This window comes from Neoarius graeffei, chromosome 1 (genome assembly GCF_027579695.1).
Source record: "Neoarius graeffei isolate fNeoGra1 chromosome 1, fNeoGra1.pri, whole genome shotgun sequence".
Classification (NCBI taxonomy): Eukaryota; Metazoa; Chordata; class Actinopteri; order Siluriformes; family Ariidae; genus Neoarius; species Neoarius graeffei.
Window position 1 is genome coordinate 83,783,151 of NC_083569.1, and position 23,218 is coordinate 83,806,368.

Consider the following 23,218-nt stretch of genomic DNA (forward strand, 5'->3'; position numbering starts at 1 on the left):
ACTTGGGATTTGAGAGTTACAACAGGACAATGAACCCAAACACGCATCAGAGCTGGTTGTGGAGGATAAAGCAGGCTAACATTAAACTTGAAACAAGTCCTAACTTCAACACTATTGAAAATATATGGACCGTGCTTAGAAGTCAAGTTCATGCCAAGAAAAAAAAACCTAATTTAATTAAACTCTACCAATTCTACCATGAAGAGTCATGAAATATCCAACCAGAATTCTGCCAGAAGCTTGTTCATGGTAAACAAAAATGTTTGGTCAAGGTGAATCTTGTGAAGAGACATTTTACCCAAATATTACGTGTGCTGTACGGGTCTGTATATTTTTGACCTTGTATGTATAATTTTGATCCTGTGTTGATTTCAGAAAGCCCAAAGAAAATTAAAACTTGTGCACCAAATTCTCATGTTTTTTTTATTATTATTAGAGATGTATGCTGTACATTCTGCCACAGAAAACAAACAGTTCAAAGAAATTACTGAAAGCCCAAATATTGCCATGACATTCATATCCATTCTAACCATCACATAAATCTCTATAAGTCACTTGTGAGGAAACTGATGAATTGTTTTGATAAATTTAGGTACTTTTTGTTTGTAAATGTGTCCATATAATAAAAAGAAAATCAGACCTTGGCTTGAAGATATCAGTTTTATCATACAAAATACATTTTTCATATGAAATACATCATGGATCTGAGTGACATATTTAAATAATATTGTCTGGCTTTGAGTGGTATATCAGATATATTCCATTCAGCTAGAATGATACTGAAAGAGTCAAAGACGATTTCAGTATCATGCTAGCTGAATGGAATATATTTGATAGACCATAAAAAAGTCAGCCAATATTATTAGTATTATACATACACACTCTCTTCATATCAGCATTCTCGAAAGTCAATGCTAGCTTACCCACGACTTGGTGCTGTTAGCACGGCAGTCCAGTTACCTTCTAGCCAGTATAGTGCTAGTGCAGGCTAATACTAGTGCAGTCAAGCTTATTATTATTATTATTATTATTATTATTATTTTCCCTGTGTAATTTACTTAGTTACTTTTAAAATCAATATCAACAACTACACACAACAGTGCAACCTGGCAGCCAAAATTCTCCCAAAATCTTCCACTTTTAATGAAGTAAACCTGGCAGCCATGTTTGTTTACAAATTGCCACAGTCACTCACTAGCATGGAAGTTTTACATCTCTGATGTGTCTCTTTTCCAGTTTTCGATGTCCATTGGTATGTGTGGCAGCAGGGGTGTGGTCAAGCACCAGGTTTTGTGAATGGAGAGCGAGGCCAGGGAAGGTGAGTGACAAAGTGGAAGCACCTGTTCTAAATTAATGTGCTGTCTGTGTGTTTGTGTACAGTGAGAAGGAACAGATAAAAGGGGAGAGGAGCAGAGAGTGAGGACCTCTTCTCCTGGCTGAAATCATGCCTGTGCATTGGGAGAGTGAAAAATCATCAAGGCTGCTGAAAAGCATGTTTTGTTTTGATTACCAGTTGATAAAATAAAAACAGAAAGTGAACTTGATCCCACCTGCCTGTTCAGTGTCCACTGTACTAGGGAAGACTGGTGCCAAAACCTGGGATGCTGGAAAAGAGCCATTGCCATGGAGTCCTTCCTATTCAGTGAGCTGATTCATGCCCTCACCACAACCCAGCAGAACCAGCACCAGGTGCTGGTTGCAATGAGAACAGAGCAGGAGCGGCACTTTGAGGCTCTGCTGCGGGCCCAACAAGAAGACCGCCAGGCACTCCTGCATCTCATCACCACTGCAGGTGCACCAGCCCTGGAGTCTGTGGGATCCCCACACGTCACCCTCACAAAAATGGGGCCGCATGACGACCCGGAGGCATTTATGGACTTGTTCGAGCAATCTGCGGAGGCATGGGGGTGGCTGGATGAGCAGCGATAGGCCCACTTGTTACCACTCCTGACTGTTGAAGCACAGCTCGCAGCTCAGCAACTACCCATGGAGAACTGGTTGGTGTATGCAGACTTGAAGCACGCAATTCTCCAGCGAGTTGGCCGCTCCCCAGAGCAACAAAGGCAGCGCTTCCATGACCTGACGCTGGAAGAGGTCAGCTGACCCTTCGCCTATGGCCAGCAGCTGCAGGATGCCTGCCAGCAGTGGCTGAGAGTGGAGGACTACGACGTCGAGGGAATCATCGACATGGTGGTGCTGGAGGAATTCATTTCTTGGCTGCCAAGGGGGATAGCAGAATGGGTCCAGTGCCACTGACCGGTGTCACTGGATCGGGCCATTGAGCTGGCAGAGAGCCATCTGGCAGCAGTTCCAGTGGTAGGCGGACATCCAGCTTCTTCTCTTTCTATCTCTCTCTTGGTCTTTCATTCTGTGCCCCCTTTCTCTTGTTCCTCCCCTCCCTCCTGTCCCCTCTCTGCAATATCTCCACATGTGGTGTTGCAGAGGCACTCTTCTGCATTATCTCCCGAGTCGGGATTCCAAAAGAAATCCTGACTGATCAAGGCACTACTTTCATGTCATGCGCACTGCGCGAATTGTACAAATTATTGGGGATTAAATCGATTCATTAGATTAGATTAGATTAGATTAGATTAGATTAGATTAGATTCTATCTAAGATGGCGGCACACGTGGTTGCAGCGGCTCACGGCTCTCCTTTTCAGTGCTCTTTTTTTGTTTGTTTTTGAATTTCTTTCTTGCTTGTTTGTGCACCATTGGTTCTACGAACATCCAGTACACCCGCCAGACATTTTTGGCCATCGGTGACCAACACCAGATATCTGTTCTAGCGACTTTCACTACATGCATAACATCCCAGATGACATAGCGAGACTGCCTGGCTCTCCGTGGATTGTTGTCGGGTCTAGGAGGCGACGCAGACGGAGGAGGGAGAGGAAGCAGAAGTGGGGGCTGCAGGTCCAGTGCTATGCTAAGGCTAAGAAAACAACCACACAAGCCACCTCTACTGAGCCTGTACCTCTCCAATGCCAGATCCCTGGTACATAAAACGGATGACTTGAAATTACAACTCGCTGGAAATCGCTATGGTCGTGACTGCTGTGTTTTAATTATCACCGAAACCTGGCTTCATCCGGAAATACCCAATGCTAGCTTGCAGCTAGCAGGTCGCACTCTGCTCTGCTGGGACAGGACTGAGGACTCCGGTACGAGCAGAGGAGGGGGGCTCTGAATTTACATGCATGATAATTGGTGTAACAACGGAACAATTATAGACAAACACTGTTCCCCAGACCTTGAGTACATGTCTGTAAGATGCCGGCCTTTTTTTCTACCGAGAGAGGTAACTGTAGTGATTGTCACAGCTGTGTATATTCCACCCGACGCTAGTGTAAACACAGCACTCTCTCTCCTGCTGAACACTGTAAATGAACAGCAGCAAGCCCACCCTGACGGTGTTCACATAATCGCAGGAGACTTTAATAAGGCCAACTTGAAGACTGTAATGCTGAAGTTTTACCAATATGTTAAGTGTTCTACTAGAGGGGAGAACACTCTGGATCATGTTTACTCCAACATCAAGCACACGTACAGAGCCATACCCCTCCCCCACCTCTGCCAGTCAGACCATCTTTCCCTCCTGCTCTCCCCAGCCTACAGCCCCCTCAGATGCAGAGCCAGACCCACCACAAGGACTATCACAACCTGGCCTGATAACGCACTCTCCAAATTATAGGACTGCTTCAAACGAACAGACTGGGACTGATTTGAACACCAGGAGCTGGAGACATTCACAGGAATGGTACTGGACTATATCAAGTTCTGCATCGGGAATGTGACAGTAGATAAAAACATCCAGGTTTTCCCAAACCAGAAACCCTGGATGACCAGCCAGGTCCGCTCACTCCTCAGGGCTTGCGACGCTGCCTTCAGATCAGGTGACAGAGCTCTGTACAGAGCCGCTCGAGCTGATCTGAAAAGAGGAATTAAAAAAGCCAAGGTGGACCATAGGTTGCGTATAGAGTCCCACCTGTCCAGCAACAACACACGGGAGGTGTGGTGGGGCATACAGTACAAAACATCACAAACTTCAGAGACTGTGATGCGTCAACAGGAGACTGGAGTGCGCCGCTGGCAGAGAAGCTAAATTGCTTCTTTGCTCGCTTTGAAACATCTCAGCAACACTCATCTGCTCCAGCCCTGCCCCCACCACCACACAGTTCCTACACCACTCCATTCACTGTACAGGAGCACGATGTCAGACAAATGCTCCTGGCAGTGAACCCCAAGAAAGCTGCCGGCCCAGATGGTGTACCTCTTAAGGTGCTCAGAGCGTGTGCCCACCAGCTTGCCCCTACCTTCACCAGGATCTTTAACCTCTCCCTGGCTCAGGCAGTCATCCCGCCCTGCCTAAAATCAGCAACAATAATCCCAGTGCCGAAGAAGTCTCCCGTCACCAGCCTGAATGATTATCGTTTTGTGGCCCTCACCCCGGTAATCATGAAGTGCTTTGAGAGACTAGTTCTTCGGCACATCAAGGACCACCTCCCCCCAGACTTCGACCCCTACCAGTTTGCATATCGCGCAAACAGATCCACAGAGGACGCCATCGCCGTAGTTCTCCACTCTGTGCTGAACCACCTGGAGAAGCAGCAGAGCTACGTCCGCATACTCTTTGTGGATTACAGTTCAGCTTTTAACACAATAATCCCAGACATCCTTATCAGAAAACTTGACACTCTCGGCCTCCCCCCTCTCACATGTGCCTGGATAAAGGACTTTCTTACCAACCGGCCCCAGACTGTGAGACTTGGCCCCCACTTCTCCTCCACCCGCACGTTGAGCACCGGCTCTCCACAGGGCTGTGTGCTGAGCCCCCTCCTGTACTGCCTCTACACCCACGACTGTAGTCCGACCCACAACAACAACCTTATCGTCGTCAAGTTTGCTGATGACACCACAGTGTTCGATCTCAAAGGGAGATGAGGCAGCCTACAGAGAGGAGGTCCTGAAGTTGGCAGCCTGGTGTTCAGAGAATAACCTCACTCTGAACACCAAGAAAACCAAAGAGCTCATCGTTGACTTCAGGAAGCACAGCACCGACCTAGCCCCCCCTTTACATCAACAACGAGTATGTGGAGAGGATCCACACCTTCCGGTTTCTCGGCGTCCTCATCTCCGCCGACATCTCCTGGTCAGAGAACATTACAGCAGTCATTAAGAAGGCTCAGCAGTGGCTACACTTCTTGAGAGTCCTCAGGAAGCACAACCTAGACTCCAACCTGCTTCTGACTTTCTACCGCTCATCCATCAAGAGCCTGCTGACGTACTGTATCACAGTATGGTACGGCAGCTGCACTGCTGCAGACAGGGAGAGGCTCCAAGAGTAGTAAAGGCAGCACAGAAGATCATCGGCTGCCCTCTCCCCTCCCTGATGGACAATTACACCTCCTGCTGCCTTAGCAGAGTGAAGAACATTATCAAGGACAGCTCCCACCCTGGCTTTGATCTGTTTGACCTGTTGCCCTCAGGGAGGCACTACAGGCAGAGGTGGAAAAACTGGATTGACAAAGTAAAAGTCCTGCTTAGGTTTTCCTTCTGCCTGTGCTCTCAACACAGGTCATTTCACCAATTAGCTCATCAACCTGGCTTAGGGGATGTGGTAATTAGGATCAGCTGGTTCATTGAATTGGCTGGAGCAAAAATGTGGCAGGGTTTTTACTTTCTGCACCCGGGTTTTTCCACCTCTGACTACAGGTGCATCAGGACAAAAACAAATTTAAAAACAGCTTCTTTCCAAAAGCCATAACCACCCTGAACTCGAATATGCTCTGACTTTATAGTCTAACCCCCCTGTGCAATACTTCATAATGTGCAGTATTTTATTTTATAATGTGACTCTCTTCATGCAATAATGTGCAATACTTTATAATGTGACTCTCTCTGTGCAATACTTTATAATGTGCAATACCTCACTCCATAACATGAAACACAACACATACGCCTCAGGACTGTGCACCTTACCCCCCTTACACCCTCACCCTTTTTTTTTTCTCTACACGCTGTTTGCACTGTTATTGGAGTTGCTTTTAATCTCATTGTACATGGGTATAGTGAAAATAAAGGCATTCTATTCTATTCTCATCTCATTATCTCTAGGGTCGCAGGCAAGCTGGAGCCTATCCCAGCTGACTACGGGCAAAAGGCGGGGTACACCCTGGGCAAGTCGCCAGGTCATCACAGGGCTGACACATAGACACAGACAACCATTCACACTCACATTCACACCTACGGTCAATTTAGAGTCACCAGTTAACCTAACCTGCATGTCTTTGGACTGTGGGGGAAACCGGAGCACCCGGAGGAAACCCACGCGGACACGGGGAGAACATGCAAACTCCACACAGAAAGGCCCTCGCCGGCCCCAGGGCTCGAACCCAGGACCTTCTTGCTGTGAGGCGACAGCGCTAACCACTACACCACCATGCCACCCTATTCTATAATATAAAACTTTATTGATCCCTTTGGGCGGGTTCCCTCAGGGAAATTAAGATTCCAGCAGCATCATTACAGATAAACAGAGAAAAGAAATAAAGAAAACTTCTAGATAAATTAAAATAAATTAAGTATTTACATATACAAATATAAAAAGAATAAGTTATGGGGAAGAGAGGAAGGGGGAGGGAGGGAGGGAGGGGGGCAAGGTGGGGAGAAGGGGGGGCAAGGTGGGGAGAAGGGGGGGCGGCGGCAGGAGAGATATTGCACATTATGTTATATTGCACATTGTCCGGTATTGCTTATTGTTAGGCTAGGCTACTGTTCCTTCCTATCCTCTGTCCTCCTGTTACCCCTCCTCCCCCCCAGAGAGGAGTTGTACAGTCTGATGGGGTGAGGGACAAAGGAATTTTTAAGTCTGTTCGTCCTGCACTTGGGAAGGAGCATTCTGTCACTGAACAGGCTCCTCTGGTTCCTGATGACAGTGTGCAGAGGGTGACTGGCATTGTCCATGATGTTCAATAGTTTGTCCATAGATGTCTTCTCTGCCACCATCACCAGAGAGTCAAGCTTCATGCCGACCACAGAGCCGGCCCGCCTGATCAGTTTGTCCAGCCTGGATGTGTCCTTCTTGGATGTGCTGCCCCCCCAGCACACCATGGTGTAAAACAGGACACTGGTGACCACAGACTGATGGAACATCCACAGGAGTTTCCTGCAGATGTTAAAGGACCACAGCCTTCTAAGGAAGTATAGCCTGCTCTGTCCCTTCCTGTATACGTGTTTGTTGTTGCAAGTCCAATCCAGCTTGCTGTCCAGCCACAGCCAGAGGTACTTGTAGGAATCCACAGCCTCCACCTTGACTCCCTTGATCAGAACTGGTCGTGACCTTGGTCTGGACCTCCCAAAGTCAATGACCAGCTCCTTGGTCTTCGAGGTGTCGAGCTGCAGATGGTTCCTGTTGCACCACACAGCAAAGTCCCTCACCAGGCTCCTATACTCCTCCTCTCTGTCATCATTGATACACCCAACAATGGCTGTGTCATTGGCAAACTTCTGAATGTGACACAGCTCCGAGTTGTAGCAGAAGTCCGCGGTGTACAGGGTGAAGAGAAGAGGGGCCAGCACCATGCCCTGGGGTGCTCCGGTGCTGCTAATCACAGTGTCAGACATGATGTCCTTCAGCCTGACGTACTGCGGCCTGTCAGTGAGGTAGCTGGAGATCCAGGTGACCAGGCAGGGGTCCACTCGCATCCTGTTCAGTTTGTCCTGAAGCAATAGGGGCTGGATGGTGTTGAAGGCACTCGAGAAGTCCAAGGAGAGGATCCTCACTGTGCCATTTCCCTTATCCAGATGCGAGTGGGCTCGGTGTAGCAGGTAGAGGATGGCATCTTCCACACCGACACCTGCCGAGTATGCAAACTGCAGACAGTCCTGGGCATGTTTTACCTGGGGTCTGAGGAGGCTGAGGAAGAGCCGCTCCAACGTCTTCATCAGATGTGAAGTGAGTGCCACCGGTCGCAAGTCGTTCAGCTCGCTGGGCCGATTCTTTTTGGGAACTGGAACGATACATGATGTCTTCCAGAGGGTGGGCACTCTCCCCAGCTGCAGGCTAAGGTTGAAGATGTATTGGAGTGGTTGACCCAGTTCAGCAGCACAGGTCTTCAGTAGTCGGGGACACACCTTGTCCGGGCCTGCTGCTTTCCTGGGGTGAAGCTTCCTCAGTTGACCTCTGACCTGGTCTGCAGTAATGCATGGAGGAGTCTGTGTTGAGGTGGGGGAGGAGGGGGCTGCTGTGATGACTGGGGGGAGGTGTGTTGAGGGAAGAAGGAGAGATGGCTGCAGTGAGGGAGAGGGATGTGGGCTGGTTGAACCGATTGAAAAAGTCATTCAACTCATTGGCCCTCTCCACTGTCCCCTCAATGTCTCTGGTCTTTGTATTGTGGCCTGTGATGGTTTTCACACCTTCCCATACCTCCCTCATGCTGTTCTTCAGCTTCTGCTCCACCTTTCTCCTGTAGCTGTCCTTAGCTTCCCTCACGCAGCATTTTATCTCCTGCTGTGCTGCTTTCTTTGCCTCCCTATCCCTGCTCCTGAAGGCGGCCTTCTTCTTGTTGAGGACAGCTTTGACTTCCTGTGTTACCCATGGCTTGTTATTAGGGTAACACCGTACAGTCTTAGCGGGGGAGACCACGTCTGCACAGAAGTTAAGGTAATCCGTCAGACAGTGTGTCAGCCCCTCTATGTCCTCACAGTGTGGGCTAAGCAGCACATCCCAGTCTGTGATGTCATAACAGTCCCTGAGGGCATCTTCTATTTCAGGGGACCACCTCCTGATGGAGCTAGTTGTTGCAGGCTGCCTTTGAACCAGGGGGGTGTACTTCAGCTGTAGAAGAACCAGGTTGTGGTCAGACTTCCCTAGTGGGGGGAGGGGTGTGACTCTGTATGCATCCCTCACATTAGCATACAGCAAGTAAATTGTCCTGTTGTTCCTTGTTGGACAATCCACAGCCTGATAAAAAGCAGCCAAAGTAGAGTCCAAAGTAGCATGATTAAAGTCCCCAGAAATGATGATACATGCCTCAGGGTGCTGTGTCTGCAGCCTTGCTGTGACAGAGTGAATCCTCTCACATGCAGCAGCTGTTATTAGTGATAATATTAGTGTTTATTATCCACAAATGGACAGGCTGGTCAAACAATTTAACCAAACACTTAAAAATATGATTTGTATGTTCATTCACAGGGATGCTAAAAATTGGGACATGTGGCTCAACCCTCTGTTGTTTGCAGTGCACGATATCCCACAAGCCTCCACCAGGTTTTCCCTGTTTGAATTGCTGTATGGGCGCAAGCCCCGTGGTGTCCCAGACATCATTAGAGAAAATTGGGAGGAGGGGCCTTCTCCGAGCAAAAACAAAATTCAATACGATCTTGACCTGAGAGCAAAACTCCACGCACTGAGTCACATTACCCAGGAGAACTTGCTACAGGGCCAAGAACTTCAATCCCGCCTGTACAACAGAGGGGCACAGCTAAGGGAATTTGCAATGGGAGATAAAGTACTCATTTTACTGCCCACTTCAAGTTCAAAATTGCTCACCAAGTGGCAAGGGCCCTTTGAGGTCACACGGTGAATTGGGGAGGCCGACTATGAGATCAAGCATCCAGATAGGGGCAACACGTCAAATTGACCACCTCAATCTCCTAAAACCATGGAGAGAGGAGGTTCCTGTTAGGGTTTTGCTGGGATTCAAACCTGATTCGTTGGTGTGATAATCCAGCAAACCCCCACTAGGCCACCAGGGGGATGACTCAAATGCAGAGGCGTGAGGCGGAAGTAGAAAAAGTATCAAACAGTTTATTTACACTATGTACAATATTTACAATCCGATGAAAAAACAAAAAAAGAAAATCCAAAATCTCAGAAGATAACAAAAATAAAAATATCCAAAGGTGCAAAGTCCAAAAACAAAAGGAAAGGCAAAATGCTGAACGCTCAGAAGATCCAAAAACACAGTAAATACTTAGGTCCAAAAGAAAAGCAAAGTGCAAAACAAAGAACACGGTACAGAGGAAACTGGAGATAAACATAACAGCTCAAAGACTCCGTGACAAGAGGACTGAACTCAGGGGGTATAAATACACAAACTAAATTGAACACAGGTGAAGATAATCAGGACTAAACAGGCAATTAACACAAACACAAAACACAGGAACAGTGGCGGCCTCTAGAGGCCAAAATAAACATGACACGACAAGGAAATAACAGCGGCCTCTAGAGGCCAAAACAGTCCTAGTCCTAACAGTTCCTGTGGCTCTGGTGATGGTAGTTGTGGAGAGGGTGGAGCTGGGACCGGAGGTAAGTCTGAAAAGTGCAGCCAATTCACCCCAGTCCCCTGTGCAGACCACCTCTCACCGTCCCAGAGAGCACAGGTCACTAGGTTGCAGGAGGAGTTCTCTGATGTGTTCTCACCCTTCCCTGGTCACACTGACCTCATAGAACACTACATTGAGACTCCCCCAGGGATGGTGGTGCACAACTGCCTGTATTGGCTCACTGAACACAAGGAAAATGTGGTTCAGGACAAACTCCAGGCTATGTGGAAAATAGGGTGTCACACAGTGGAGTCACACAGTGACTGGAGCAGCTCAGTGGTCTTGGTTCCCAAGATTGATGGGTCGGTCCAGTTCTGTGTACATTAGACTATAGAAAAGTCAATGCAGTGTTTAAATTTGATGCATATCCAATGCCTCGCATTGATGAACTGCTCGATCAGTTAGGTGCAGCTCGCTTTTACTTGACACTGGATTTACAAAGGGATATTGGCAGATCCCCTTGACTCCATTATCCTGGTAAAAAATGACCTTTTCCACTCCATTTGGTTTACATCAATTTGTCACCCTTCCTTTCAGGTTGTTTGGGGCCCCTACAATGTTTCAGCATCTCATGGACTAAATTCTCTGTCCCCACAATGCATATGCGGCGGCCTACTGAAATGATATACTCATTTATAGTAATGATTGGGAGCGGCATCTACAACATCTCAGGGCAGTTCTGAGGTTGCTGAGGCACACTGGGCTCAAAGCAAACCCAAAGAAGTGTGCAATTGGGTGGGTGGAAGTACGATATCTGGGCTTCCACTTGGGTCATGGGCAGGTGCGTCCCCAAATTAATAAGACTGCAGTGATTGCAGCCTGTCCAAGACCTAAGACCAAAAAGGGGGTGAGGCAGTTCCTGGGGCTGGCTGGCTATTACAGGCGGTTTGTGCCTAATTTTTCAGACATCACCAGCCCATTGACTGACCTCACTAAAAAGGGAGCATCAGATCTGGTCCAGTGGATGAAGCCATACCAACAAGCCTTTAACCAGGTAAAAGCTGTACTATGTGTGTTTGGGGGGGGAACTTTTATACTCCCCTGACTTCTCTCTCGCTTTTGTGTTGCAGACCAACATGCTGGACAGAGGGCTGGGGGCCGTTTTGTCCCAAACGGTGGATGGGGGAGGAGCACTCCATACTGTACATCAGCCGCAAGCTCTCCATGCGGGAGATGAAGTACAGCACCATCGAAGAAGAGTGCTTGGCCAACAAATAGGCAGTCGTCACCCTCTGTTATTACCTGCTGGGATGCCCTTTCACCTTCTGCTTGGATCATGCCCTGCTCCAGTGGCTCCACCACATGAAGGATGCCAATGCCCGGATCACCAGTTGGTATCTGGCTCTGCAGCCTTTTAAGTTCAAAGTGGTCCACAGGCCGGGGGCACAGATGGTGGTAGCAGACTACCTCTCCCGGTGGGGGGGAGTCAGCTACATGCCGGACGGCTCCCCAACCTGAGTCGGGCTGTGGGGGTATGTGGCAGCAGGGGTGTGGTTAAGCGCAGGTTTGTGAATAGAGAGTGAGGCTGGGAAAGGTGAGTGGCAAAGCGGAAGCACCTGTTGTAAATTAATGTGCTGTCTGTGTGTGTTTGTGTGCAGTGAGAAGGAGCAGATAAAAGGGGAGAGGAGCAGAGAGTGAGGACCTCTTCCCCTGGCTGAAATCACGCCCGTGTTGGGACAGTGAATCATCAAGGCCACTGAAAAGCATGTTTAGTTTTGATTACCAGTTGATAAAATAAAAACCAAAAGTGAACTTGATCCCACCTGCCTGTTTCAGTGTCCACTGTACTAGGGAAGACATTACAGTGTGTTTTTCTCTTGTAAATATGCGTGAAGAAAATTTAATGACATTTTGGTAGCCTTTCGGGTGTTCAGTGCGTCTTCAGTTTCAGTCTTTAGTTTATTTATTTAGTCCTTAATTATAGCATAGCTCATCCTAGCAGTAGCACTGGATTGGCCTCATCTTCTCTCTTTCCCGGCGGACAAAGAAATGATTTTATGCATGAGTAGCAGAAAAGTTTTGTCACTGGATCTTCACATGATGTGTGACATCGTGTTGTCTTGACAACATGCAAAATTGTAACAATATTGCATGCTCATTCTCCATTGGGTAGAGTGGTGTAATACACAGAGGATAAGCGATATGATTGCAATATTGCATGCTATCAAACCAAATGAATGAAACCTGCTAGAAGGTAATAGAATACATACTTTTATTCCATCAAAAAGTGGCCCATATGTATAATAATTTCTGATATTTCACTCTAATGACATCACTCTCAGTGTTTTCCCGCTGACTTGATGCACGTTGTCAACATGGTGAACTGGATCAAAATTAAAATTCTTTTGATTAACTTGTGGGGTTTTTTGGTTGTTTTTTTTGTGGATTTGTCCATATAATGTAAAGAACATTACACTGTGGCGCAAAGATATGAAGTTTATGTTAAAGTGATGAAAATATTTCAGAGGTTCGTGCCACCGTGTAATCCCCCCCCACACACACACACATGGGAACAGATTTCATCCAGACTTAATGAAATGTTTTATTTGGGAGATTTGGGTTTTTCATTGAGCAGTGGCAGGGTGAAAGTGAGTGATCATGGCAGTGAATGAGGGGATGTTGAGGGACACAGAAAGACAAACTAAGATCAGAAGACTGAGTTTTCAACCACAGAGACACACACAGCAGCTCCTGAAGTTTACAGCCTAAGACTGTAGAAGGCTGATTAGCTCCTATACTAGATTTTATATCATCATCATCATCATCATCATCATCTCCTCAGATCCTGAATGATAATTCATGTCTTTAGGCCTGGTACAGTTCCACTTACACATAGGGCCAGAAATATCAGACCCTAATTCCTTTTTCTTTTCGAAATCAAGGACCTTCCACAATCTCTCACTTGATCAAACACATTTCCTCCCTCTCTCTGTTTTGCAGCTTCCTCAATTCTATCCTTTTAGTTCCTCAGAAAAAGTAGTGAATTAACACAGACAGTGTACACATGGCTTGACCACTGAGCTCTCATAATCGCAAATCCATAAGACTTCACCAAGCTATATTTAAAGTTGTAAATGGTTAAAGATCAATCTTGCTCACTGGAATTGCTGATCATTGTAGGTGTTAATTCGACATGGGATTTTGCCAAAGAACCAGGCAGCCCAGAGCACTTAGCTATGAGTTTATCCAGTCATGACAATAATTTAATCACTGTTTTGATTTCTCTGTTCATCTGTAACCATGGCATTTTCTTCAGCTCTCTAACCTGGCCTAGAGTACACCTTGGTTGTGAATTCAGAAATATTTTCACCCCAGTATCTCTGTATTCATTTACTACTGTTAACACCTTCAATTTCCCAGATTATGATTCTCATAATTGCACAATTATTCATATATAATATCTAAATAATAATCAATCAATGAGTTTAAGGGGTTAACAGTTGATCTTCTTTTTGCACTTTGACAGGAAATACATTTGAGAACTGACTGAATTAAGACATACAAAACCAAAAAACAAACAAACACCCCCCCCAAGAATCTAAACAGAAATATAAGTGATAATGATTTCTACAGACATGACAAAGCATGTGAGACTGTGAGAGCCCACAAACAGTTTTACTGCTTCACTGCATCTTAAGTAAGGTGAAGCTTAGAGACTATAACCTTGAGGATCGCTCTGGAATTCTGCTGACTGTGAGTTAGGGAAGGTGACAGTATTGATGTGAGTTCAGCAGTGCAAGGCACCAGGGATGTTTAAATACTCGAGGCACAGGACCAGAATTAGAGATTTGTAGATGTCACATGACTTTATTGTGTCATTTGGATTGTATTTATGGTGATATTGAATTTTTAATTCAAGATCTGAAACTGGTCAGACATTAAGTGTGTGATTCCAGAGAAGCAAAGCATCCTCCTTCATTCTTCCTTCAGCTCGGGGCTCTGCGGCTTGGCTTGGGGGTGGCGTGGGAGGAGGCTCACAGCTCACACACATCAATGAGTTTAGGAGGAAGAGAGAGAGAAAAACAGAAAGGAAGAACAGGTCCAAGAAGGAGGATGACAAGAGGATGTTACACATAGTAGACTCTCCAGTCGTGAATGACTGTCATGAATACAGTGTATTGTGGAGAAAATATTAAGACTGTAGGGGTTACATTAGAGCTGGTGATTCTGTTGTGGGTTTTCTCCTTATGAAACATTATAGCAAGAGATTAAAGAGGGGAAAAGGAGGGAAATTAATCTATATGCACACAGGACAGATGAAAGGGAAAGGTATCATGAATTCAGGGCAAGAAAGAAGGAGAGTGACAAGAGGGTAAAAAAGGAGAAAAGCGAGAGAAAAGGGAGATAAATGACAGAAGAGAAGAGACGAGAAGAAAAAAGGGACATTTATAAGTCGCTCTCGCCATAGAGGGCACTGGAGAAGGAGATGTAGTCGAGAGCGCCTGCAGGGACATCCGGCCCGACGTACTTGGTCATGCGGCTGATGCAGTACTCGGCCTGCTCTGGGGGAAGCTCCCTGCGCAACTCCTCCACTGTGATGTAGGACTGATGGAGAGAGAGAGAGAGAGAGAGAAGAAGCAGGAGGGGGGATGATTTAGAGAGTTAATAGGAGTAGAAGAAGAACTAAAATGGGTGCAACATTCTTATTTCACATTATTTCATGGACACTTGCACTCACGAAACTCATTACCATCTAATGGTATCAAAAACTATAAAGTAGGCATATCAGGTGAAAATTCAAAGTCAATCAAAATTGCTTGAAATGGCTCTCATTGAATTCAGAAATGAGTACAGAACAACATACTTTTTATAGAATTAAAATATGTTTATCCATTCTTGAGATATTACAAATCAAAGATTGAAAAAATGGCTTAATTTTTAGAAAACTGCTATAATATTCTGTATGAGGATCACATGGTCCAAAATGGGACTCATCAATGAATGAGAGCAAATGTTTTTTCTTAATAACTGTGGCAGCGGGGGCGTGGTCAAGCGCCGGTCTGTGACAGGAGGGCGGAGTCAGGGAAGGTAAGTGGCAGAATCACTACACCTGACGGCAATTAACCTGTGTTTGTGTGTCTTCCCAGTGACCGCGCCCTATTTAAGGAGGGAGAGAGAGAGCAGAGGAGCGCATCCCTGGACGAGACGCTGGTGTGCGTGTCTCGGAGTGTTTGAAATATATATTGTTGTACTGAAAAGTGTGGCAATAAAGCCTCTGTTTACACTTGATCTCTGTCCTGCCGCCCTCTGTGCTCCACCCACACGTATTGAGCCTTACAGTGGTGCTGAAACCCGGGATCCAGAGTGGAGCACCAACCGATCAGCCCCATGGAGTCCTCCCCGTTCGCCGACCTGGTCCACGCCCTCGCCACGGCCCAGCAAAGCCAGCACCAGGCACTCGGCACCCTCCGGAAGGAACAAGAGCGGCGCTTCAAAGCCCTGGTGCTGGCCCAGCAGGAAGACCGCGAGACGTTCCAGCACCTCCTCACGTCGGCGGGGTCCACCAGCACTCTGGCCGTGGGCCCGTCTCCCCTCACCGTCACCAAGATGGGCCCGCAGGACGACCCCGAGGCATTCATCACGCTATTCGAACAGGTCGCCGAAGCCTCAGGGTGGCCGATGGAGCAGCGCGTGGCGCGCCTCCTTCCCCTCCTAATGGGAGAGGCACAGCTGGCCGCGCTACAGCTCCCCGCCGACCGCCAGCTGGCCTACGCGGACCTCCGCCGGGCCATCCTCCAGGGCGTGGGGCGCACTCCAGAGCAACAGCGCCAGCGCTTCCGCGCTCTGCGCTTGGAGGAAGTCGGCCGGCCGTTCGCGTTCGGCCAGCAGCTCCGGGATGCCTGCTAGCGGTGGCTGAGGGCCGACGACCACGACGCCAAGGGGATCATCGACCAGGTGGTGCTGGAACAGTTCATCACCCGCTTGCCCGCAGGAACCGCGGAGTGGGTCCAGTGCCACCGCCCGGCGTCGCTGGATCAGGCAGTCGAGCTGGAGGAGGATCATTTGGCGGCTGTTCTGGCAGCAGGACAGCAGACGGCGTCTACTCTTCTCTCCTCTTCTCTCTCTCTCTCTCCCCCTCCTTCTGTGTCCCGTCCTCGCCCCATTCCCCCACCGCGGAGACGGGGGCCGGCACCACCCCAGCCGGCCCGCCGCACCCACGGTGCCCTCCTGTTTCTCCCTTCTGTGTCTGTCTCTCCCCCCCCCTCAGGTGAGTGAGCCCCAGAACACCGGTGCAGAGGGAAAGCCTGGGCCGGTTTGCTGGCGCTGCGGGGAGCTGGGCCACCTTCAACAACAGTGCACGGCAATGGAAGTGGGCACGGTGGTTCGGATCCCCGATGTGCCAGAGGCCGCCCTCGATCAGGCCGGAGCGTATTGCATACCGGTGAGTATCCAAGGGGTTACATATCAGGCGTTGGTGGATTCGGGTTGTAATCAGACCTCAATTCGCCAAAGCCTGGTGCAAAATGAGGCATTGGGGGGAGCACAGGGGGTGAAGGTGTTGTGTGTGCACAGGGATGTTCTCAGCTACCCTTTGGTGTCGGTCCAAATTTTTTTCAGAGGGGAAAAATTTATAGTGAAGGCGGCGGTTAATCCTTGCCTTACCCACTCCTTGATTTTGGGGACTGATTGGCCGGGATTTCGGGGGTTAATGACATGCTTAGTAAAGAGTGGGTCCTGCCATTTGACAGGAGGAGGTCCCGGTGTCGCTTTGGCGGGAGCAGCTGTCACAGAGCCGTCTACGTCATCTCCGCGTCAGAGTGAGGCGCCGCCGGCTCCTCCTCTCTCTATTGGGGAATCCCTCGTGGATTTCCCATTAGAACAATCGCGAGACGGGACTCTGCGACATGCGTTTGACCAAGTGAGAGTAATCGATGGTCAAACGCTCCAGCCGAACGACACCCCGTCCTTCCCCTACTTCGCAATTATGAAGGATAGGTTATACCGAGTGACGCAGGACACTCAAACTAAAGAGCGAGTCACGCAGCTTTTGATTCCGAAGAGCCACCGTGAATTGGTATTCCAGGCTGGTCACTTTAATCCCATGGCTGGACACTTAGGGCAGGATAAGACACTAGCCCGAATAATGGCCCGATTCTATTGGCCGGGGATTCACGGCGATGTTCGTAGGTGGTGTACGGCATGCCGTGAATGCCAGTTAGTGAATCCAGCGGCCATTCCAAAAGCGCCTTTGCGCCCTCTTCCATTGATCGAGACCCCGTTTGAGAGAATTGGGATGGACCTCGTCGGGCCATTAGATCGGTCAACACGAGGGTACCGCTTTATATTAGTTCTAGTGGACTATGCAACGCGATACCTGGAAGCAGTGCCTCTTCGCAATATCTCAGCACGCAGTATTGCGGAGGCACTCTTCCGCGTTATCTCCCAAGTTGGAATCCCAAAAGAGATTCTGACTGACCAAGGCACTACATTCATGTCACGGACACTGTGCGAACTGTATGGGTTATTGGGGATTAAGCCGATCTGCACCAGTGTGTATCACCCACAAACGGACGGTTTAGTGGAACGGTTCAATCGCACCCTCAAAAATATCATTAAAAATTTCGTAAGTGAGGATGCACGTGATTGGGATAAGTGGCTCGAGCCCTTGTTGTTCTCAGTGCGAGAGGTTCCCCAAGCCTCCACGGGGTTCTCCCCATTCTAATTATTATATGGGCGTAAGCCGCGCAGCGTCCTAGACGTGCTGCGGGAAAATTGGGAGGAGGGACCTTCACAAAGCAAGAACAAAATTCAGTACGTTATGGACCTGCACGCAAAACTCCACACGCTCACCCACCTAACTCAGGAGAATTTGCAGCAGGCCCAGGAACGGCAAGCCCGCCTGTACAACAACGGTACACGCCTTAGGGAGTTCACCCAGGGAGATAAAGTACTCGTACTGTTGCCCACTTCGAGCTCCAAATTGATCCCCAAGTGGCAAGGGCCCTTTGAGGTCACATGGCGAGTCGGGGACGTCGACTATGAGGTGAGGCGAATGGACAGGGGTGGGGCACTACAAATTTACCACCTCAACCTGCTCAAACTCTGGAATGAGGAGGTCCCCGTGGCATTGGTGGTTCCGGAGAAGGCGGAGCTGGGACCGGAGGTTCAAAAAAAGGCATTGGCATCATGCCCCTCTCCGGTCCCCTGTGGAGACCACCTCTCCCCGACCCAACTCACGGAGGTCGCCCAGTTGCAGACCGAGTTTTTGGATGTGTTCTCGCCCCTGCCCGGTCGCACCGACCTCATAGAGCACCACATAGAGACGCCCCCGGGGGTAGTAGTGCGTAGCCGCCCTTACAGGGTACCCGAACACAAAAAAAAGGTGATTCGGGAAGAACTTGAGACCATGCTCGAAATGGGCATCGTCGAGGAGTCCCACAGTGACTGGAGCAGCCCGGTGGTCTTGGTACCCAAGGCCGACGGGTCGGTCTGGTTCTGTGTGGACTACAGAAAAGTCAACACGGTGTCTAAATTCGATGCATATCCGATGCCTCGTATTGATGAGTTGCTCGATCGACTCGGCACTGCTCGCTTTTATTTGACGCTGGATTTGACGAAGGGATATTGGCAGATCCCCTTGACTCCACTATCCCGAGAGAAAACGGCCTTTTCCACACCGTTTGGTTTACACCAATTCGTCACCCTTCCGTTTGGGCTGTTTCGGGTGCCTGCTACGTTTCAGCGGCTGATGGACAGAGTCCTCCGCCCTCACGCCACTTATGCGGCTGCCTATCTGGATGATTTTATCATCTATAGTAATGACTGGCAGAGGCACCTCAAACATCTGAGGGCCGTCCTTAGGTCGCTGATACGAGCGGGGCTCACAGCCAACCCAAAGAAGTGTGCGATTGGGCGGGTGGAAGTACGGTATCTGGGCTTCCACTTGGGCAATGGGCAGGTGCGTCCCCAAATTAATAAGACCGCAGCAATTGCGGCCTGCCCGAGGCCCAAGACCAAAAAGGGGGTGAGACAGTTCCTGGGGCTGGCTGGCTATTACCGTAGGTTTATACCTAATTATTTGGACGTCACCAGCCCGCTGACTGACCTCACTAAAAAGGGGGCACCAGATCCGGTCCAGTGGACGGAGCAATGCTAGCGGGCTTTTTCTGAAGTGAAGGCTGCACTGTGTGGGGGGCCACTTTTACACTCCCCTGACTTTTCTCTCCCCTTTGTGTTATAGACCGATGCATCGGACAGAGGGCTGGGGGCGGTTTTGTCCCAGGAGGTGGAGGGGGAGGACCGCCCCATCCTGTACATTAGCAGGAAGCTGTCAGTGCGTGAGGGGCGCTACAGCACGATCGAGAAAGAGTGTCTGGCGATCAAGTGGGCGGTCCTCACCCTCCGTTACTACCTGCTGGGGCGCCCTTTCACCCTCTGTTCGGACCACGCGCCCCTCCAGTGGCTCCACCGCATGAAGGATGCCAACGCGCGGATCACCCGTTGGTATCTGCCACTCCAACCCTTCAATTTCAAGGTGGTCTACAGGCCGGGGGCGCAGATGGTCGTGGCGGACTTCCTCTCCCGTCAAGGGGGGGGGGAGTCGGCTGCAGGCCGGACGGCCACCCGGCCTGAGTCGGGCGGTGGGGGTATGTGGCAGCGGGGGCGTGGTCAAGCGCCGGTCTGTGACAGGAGGGCGGAGTCAGGGAAGGTAAGTGGCAGAATCACTACACCTGATGGCAATTAACCTGTGTTTGTGTGTCTTCCCAGTGACCGCACCCTATTTAAGGAGGGACAGCGAGAGCAGAGGAGCGCATCCCTGGACGAGACGCTGGTGTGCATGTCTCGGAGTGTTTGAAATATATATTGTTGTACTGAAAAGTGTGGCAATAAAGCCTCTGTTTACACTTGATCTCTGTCCTGCCGCCCTCTGTGCTCCACCCACACGTATTGAGCCTTACAATAACTTTTCTATTTTTCAAGATATTTATATGGAAAGTGGCAGGCACATAGATGGTTGTATACTGAATACAAAGTTTGAAAAACTAGTTAAAAATGCTAATTAGTATTTAATTAGTATTAATTAGTATTAATTATGCAGTACACTCAATAAAAAAGTAATAAAAGAATATTTCTAATACCCTCTTTGTGCTCTGTAGGCCTTTGTATTTTATTTCTCAAAAGCAGGGCCTACTAGTGTTTATATGAACGAATATAAATGATAATATTCACAGCTTTCAAGGTGAACCTCAAAAAAACTCTGTGAGCCACATCCAATAAACAATTCCAATTAATTGAATTGAAATTGACACTCGTATTTCTGACTTCTGTTTATTTTATCTCATTCTGACCACTAAGATCTCAATATTTTTCCCCAAAACAACTACAATTATATTCTAAAACATTTTTTTTATTTACATGAATCAGTTTGATTTGAAAAAATAAGTAGGTAAAGTTATGAAAACTCACTTCAAAGTCTCCCATGAACCATAACATCAAAACTAGCTGATGGAAAACTTTGCTGAATCCTTCATCAGAAACAGTGATAGTGAGAGAACATCCCTATAAAAGTTATCTGATTGATATTCATGACCAACCCAGTCAGAAACCGATCAGAAGAGAGAGAGCCTGACCGCTTTCCCATGACTCAAAAAGCACCGATGGTTTCCCGACGTCACGCGAGCAGAGTGTTCTCTGTTGTACTGACTTCAACCTGCTGTTACTCCCAAAGTAATGAACAGATCTTAAAGAGATCAATTTATTTGGAAAGCAGAGATTATAAGCTTTTTTAAGGATAGTATTTAGGATAGAAAATATTCAAGAGTGAAGCAATGACAGATTTCGAAACTTAGATAAGCGTTTGCATGCACAATTTTCACACCACGGCCAATGAGTGTCTGATATGCCTATATAAAGATCTCTAAAGTATTATGTTATGATGCCTCTACAGACCCACCTGTGTTCTGCAATATAAGGTGTGCCAATCATTGTGTGTCAGTCATCGTGTGTATCATTGGGTTCACTCACCTTGTCAGAAGCCAGGATCTTGAAGGAGGCCATCACTTGCTCAGCTGTGTCCGTCTCAGCTGTCTCGCGGGTCATGAAGTCAATGAAGGCCTGGAAGGTAACCACACCCGTGTTGTTGGGGTCCACCAGAGTCATGATGCGGGCAAACTCCACTTCACCCTGTCTCACAGGAACAAGCTCGGTTAAAACTTAGTATGTGTGTGAATGAATGTAACTGTTAACACACCACATATTAACAGAGGGACAGTGTAGTATGTGTGTCCAGTCTCACCAGATCATAGCCCATGGAGATGAGACAGGCACGGAAATCATCAGGATCCATCATGCCGTTTCTCTTCTGATGATGGAAAGAGATGTAATAATTAGAGATTTGCATTTAACGGGAAAAACCAACCCAGCCATGCTCCACTTCTCATCAACAACACGGCTGTGGAGGTGGTCAATAGCACCAAGTTCCTGGGGGTGCACATCACAGACAACTTCACCTGGTCTGTGAACACCGCGTCACTGGTCAAGAAGGCACAGCAACATCTGCACTTCCTGCGTAGGATGAGAAGAGCCCACTTGCCCCCGCCCATCCTCACTACATTCTACAGAAGCACCATAGAGAGCATTCTAACCAGCTGCATCTCTGTGTGGTGTGGAGGCTGCAGTGCCTCTGACTGGAAGAATGTGAGGAGAGTGGTGAGGACAGCAGTGAAAGTCATTGGGACTTCTCTACCCTCCATTCAGGACATTGCATGTCTCGAGCCAGAAACATCATCAGTGACCCCTCACACCCTCACGATAGACTATTCTCCCCTCTGGCCTCTGGAAAGAGGTTCCGCAGCATTAGGTGCAAGACCACCAGGTTCTGTAACATCTTTTTCCCCCAGGTCACCAGACTGCTGAACTCCAAACCCAAACTCTAAACTTCTATTCATAACTTGAACATTCCTAATTCCACAGGTCACTTTATACTGGTTTTCCTCCAGAATTGCCCTGTGTTTAGTGCCATCCATCTTTTCTTGAGTCCTGACCAGCTTTCCTGTCCCTGCAGATGAAAAATATCTCCACAGTATGATGCTGCCACCATTATGCTTCACTGTAGGAATGGTGTTCTCAGGGTGTTGGGTTTGTGCCACACATGGTATTTCCCATGATAGCCAAAAATATCAATTTTAGTCTCATTTGACCAGAGAATCTTCTTCCATGTGTTTGGGGAGTCTGCCACATGCTGTTGGGCAAACTCCAAATGTGTTTTCTTAAGCAATGGCTTTTTTTTCTGGCCACTCTGCCATAAAACCCCGCTCTGTGGAGTGTACGGCTTAAAGTGGTCTTATGGGCAGATACTCCCATCTCCGCTGTGGATCTTTGCAGCTCCTTCAGTGTTATCTTTGGTGTCTTTGTTGCATCTCTAATTAATGCTCTCCTTGTTCGGTCTGTGAGTTTTGGTGGGCCGTCTTTTCTTGTCAGGTTTGTAGTGGTGCCATATTCTTTCCATTTTACTATAATCGATTTAATGGTGCTCCCTGGGATATTCAAAGTTTGGGATATTTTTTATAACCCAACCCTGATCTATACTTCTTCACAACTTTGTCTCTGGCCTGTTCGGAGTGCTCCTTGGTTTTCATGTTGCTTGCTTAGTAGTGTTGCAGAGTCAGGGTCAAGTGAAAAATGATTTATTGTTTATTTTACAAAGATATTTGAAAATATCCTGGACAGATTTTTTGGTACCCCTAGAAAAGATTATTAACAATTATTTTTTCCATGGAATAAAAACATGTATTCTATTCCCTTCTAGTGGGTTTATTGATGATATGCAATATTGTTATCATATCGCTTATTCTCCACATATTACGCCACTCTCCCCAATGAAGAATGAGCATGCAATATTGTTACAATATTGCACGTTGTCAAGACAACACGACGTCACACATCGGAGC

The 23,218-nt window shown here is 48.0% G+C and overlaps 1 protein-coding gene across 1 annotated transcript in view; it reads right to left on the reverse strand.

Moving 5' to 3' along the window:
- Nucleotides 1-14,108: 14,108 nt before the first annotated feature.
- Nucleotides 14,109-23,218, reverse strand: part of actn3b (actinin alpha 3b) — a 65,803-nt gene continuing 56,693 nt past the window's right edge. The window contains exons 19-21 of the mRNA XM_060940983.1: nt 21,565-21,630; nt 21,294-21,452; nt 14,109-14,873 (exon numbers count right to left, since the gene is read on the reverse strand). Of these exons, the coding sequence (XP_060796966.1) occupies nt 14,715-14,873; nt 21,294-21,452; nt 21,565-21,630 (384 nt within the window). The 3' untranslated portion in view covers nt 14,109-14,714. The remainder of the gene's footprint in view (nt 14,874-21,293; nt 21,453-21,564; nt 21,631-23,218) is intronic.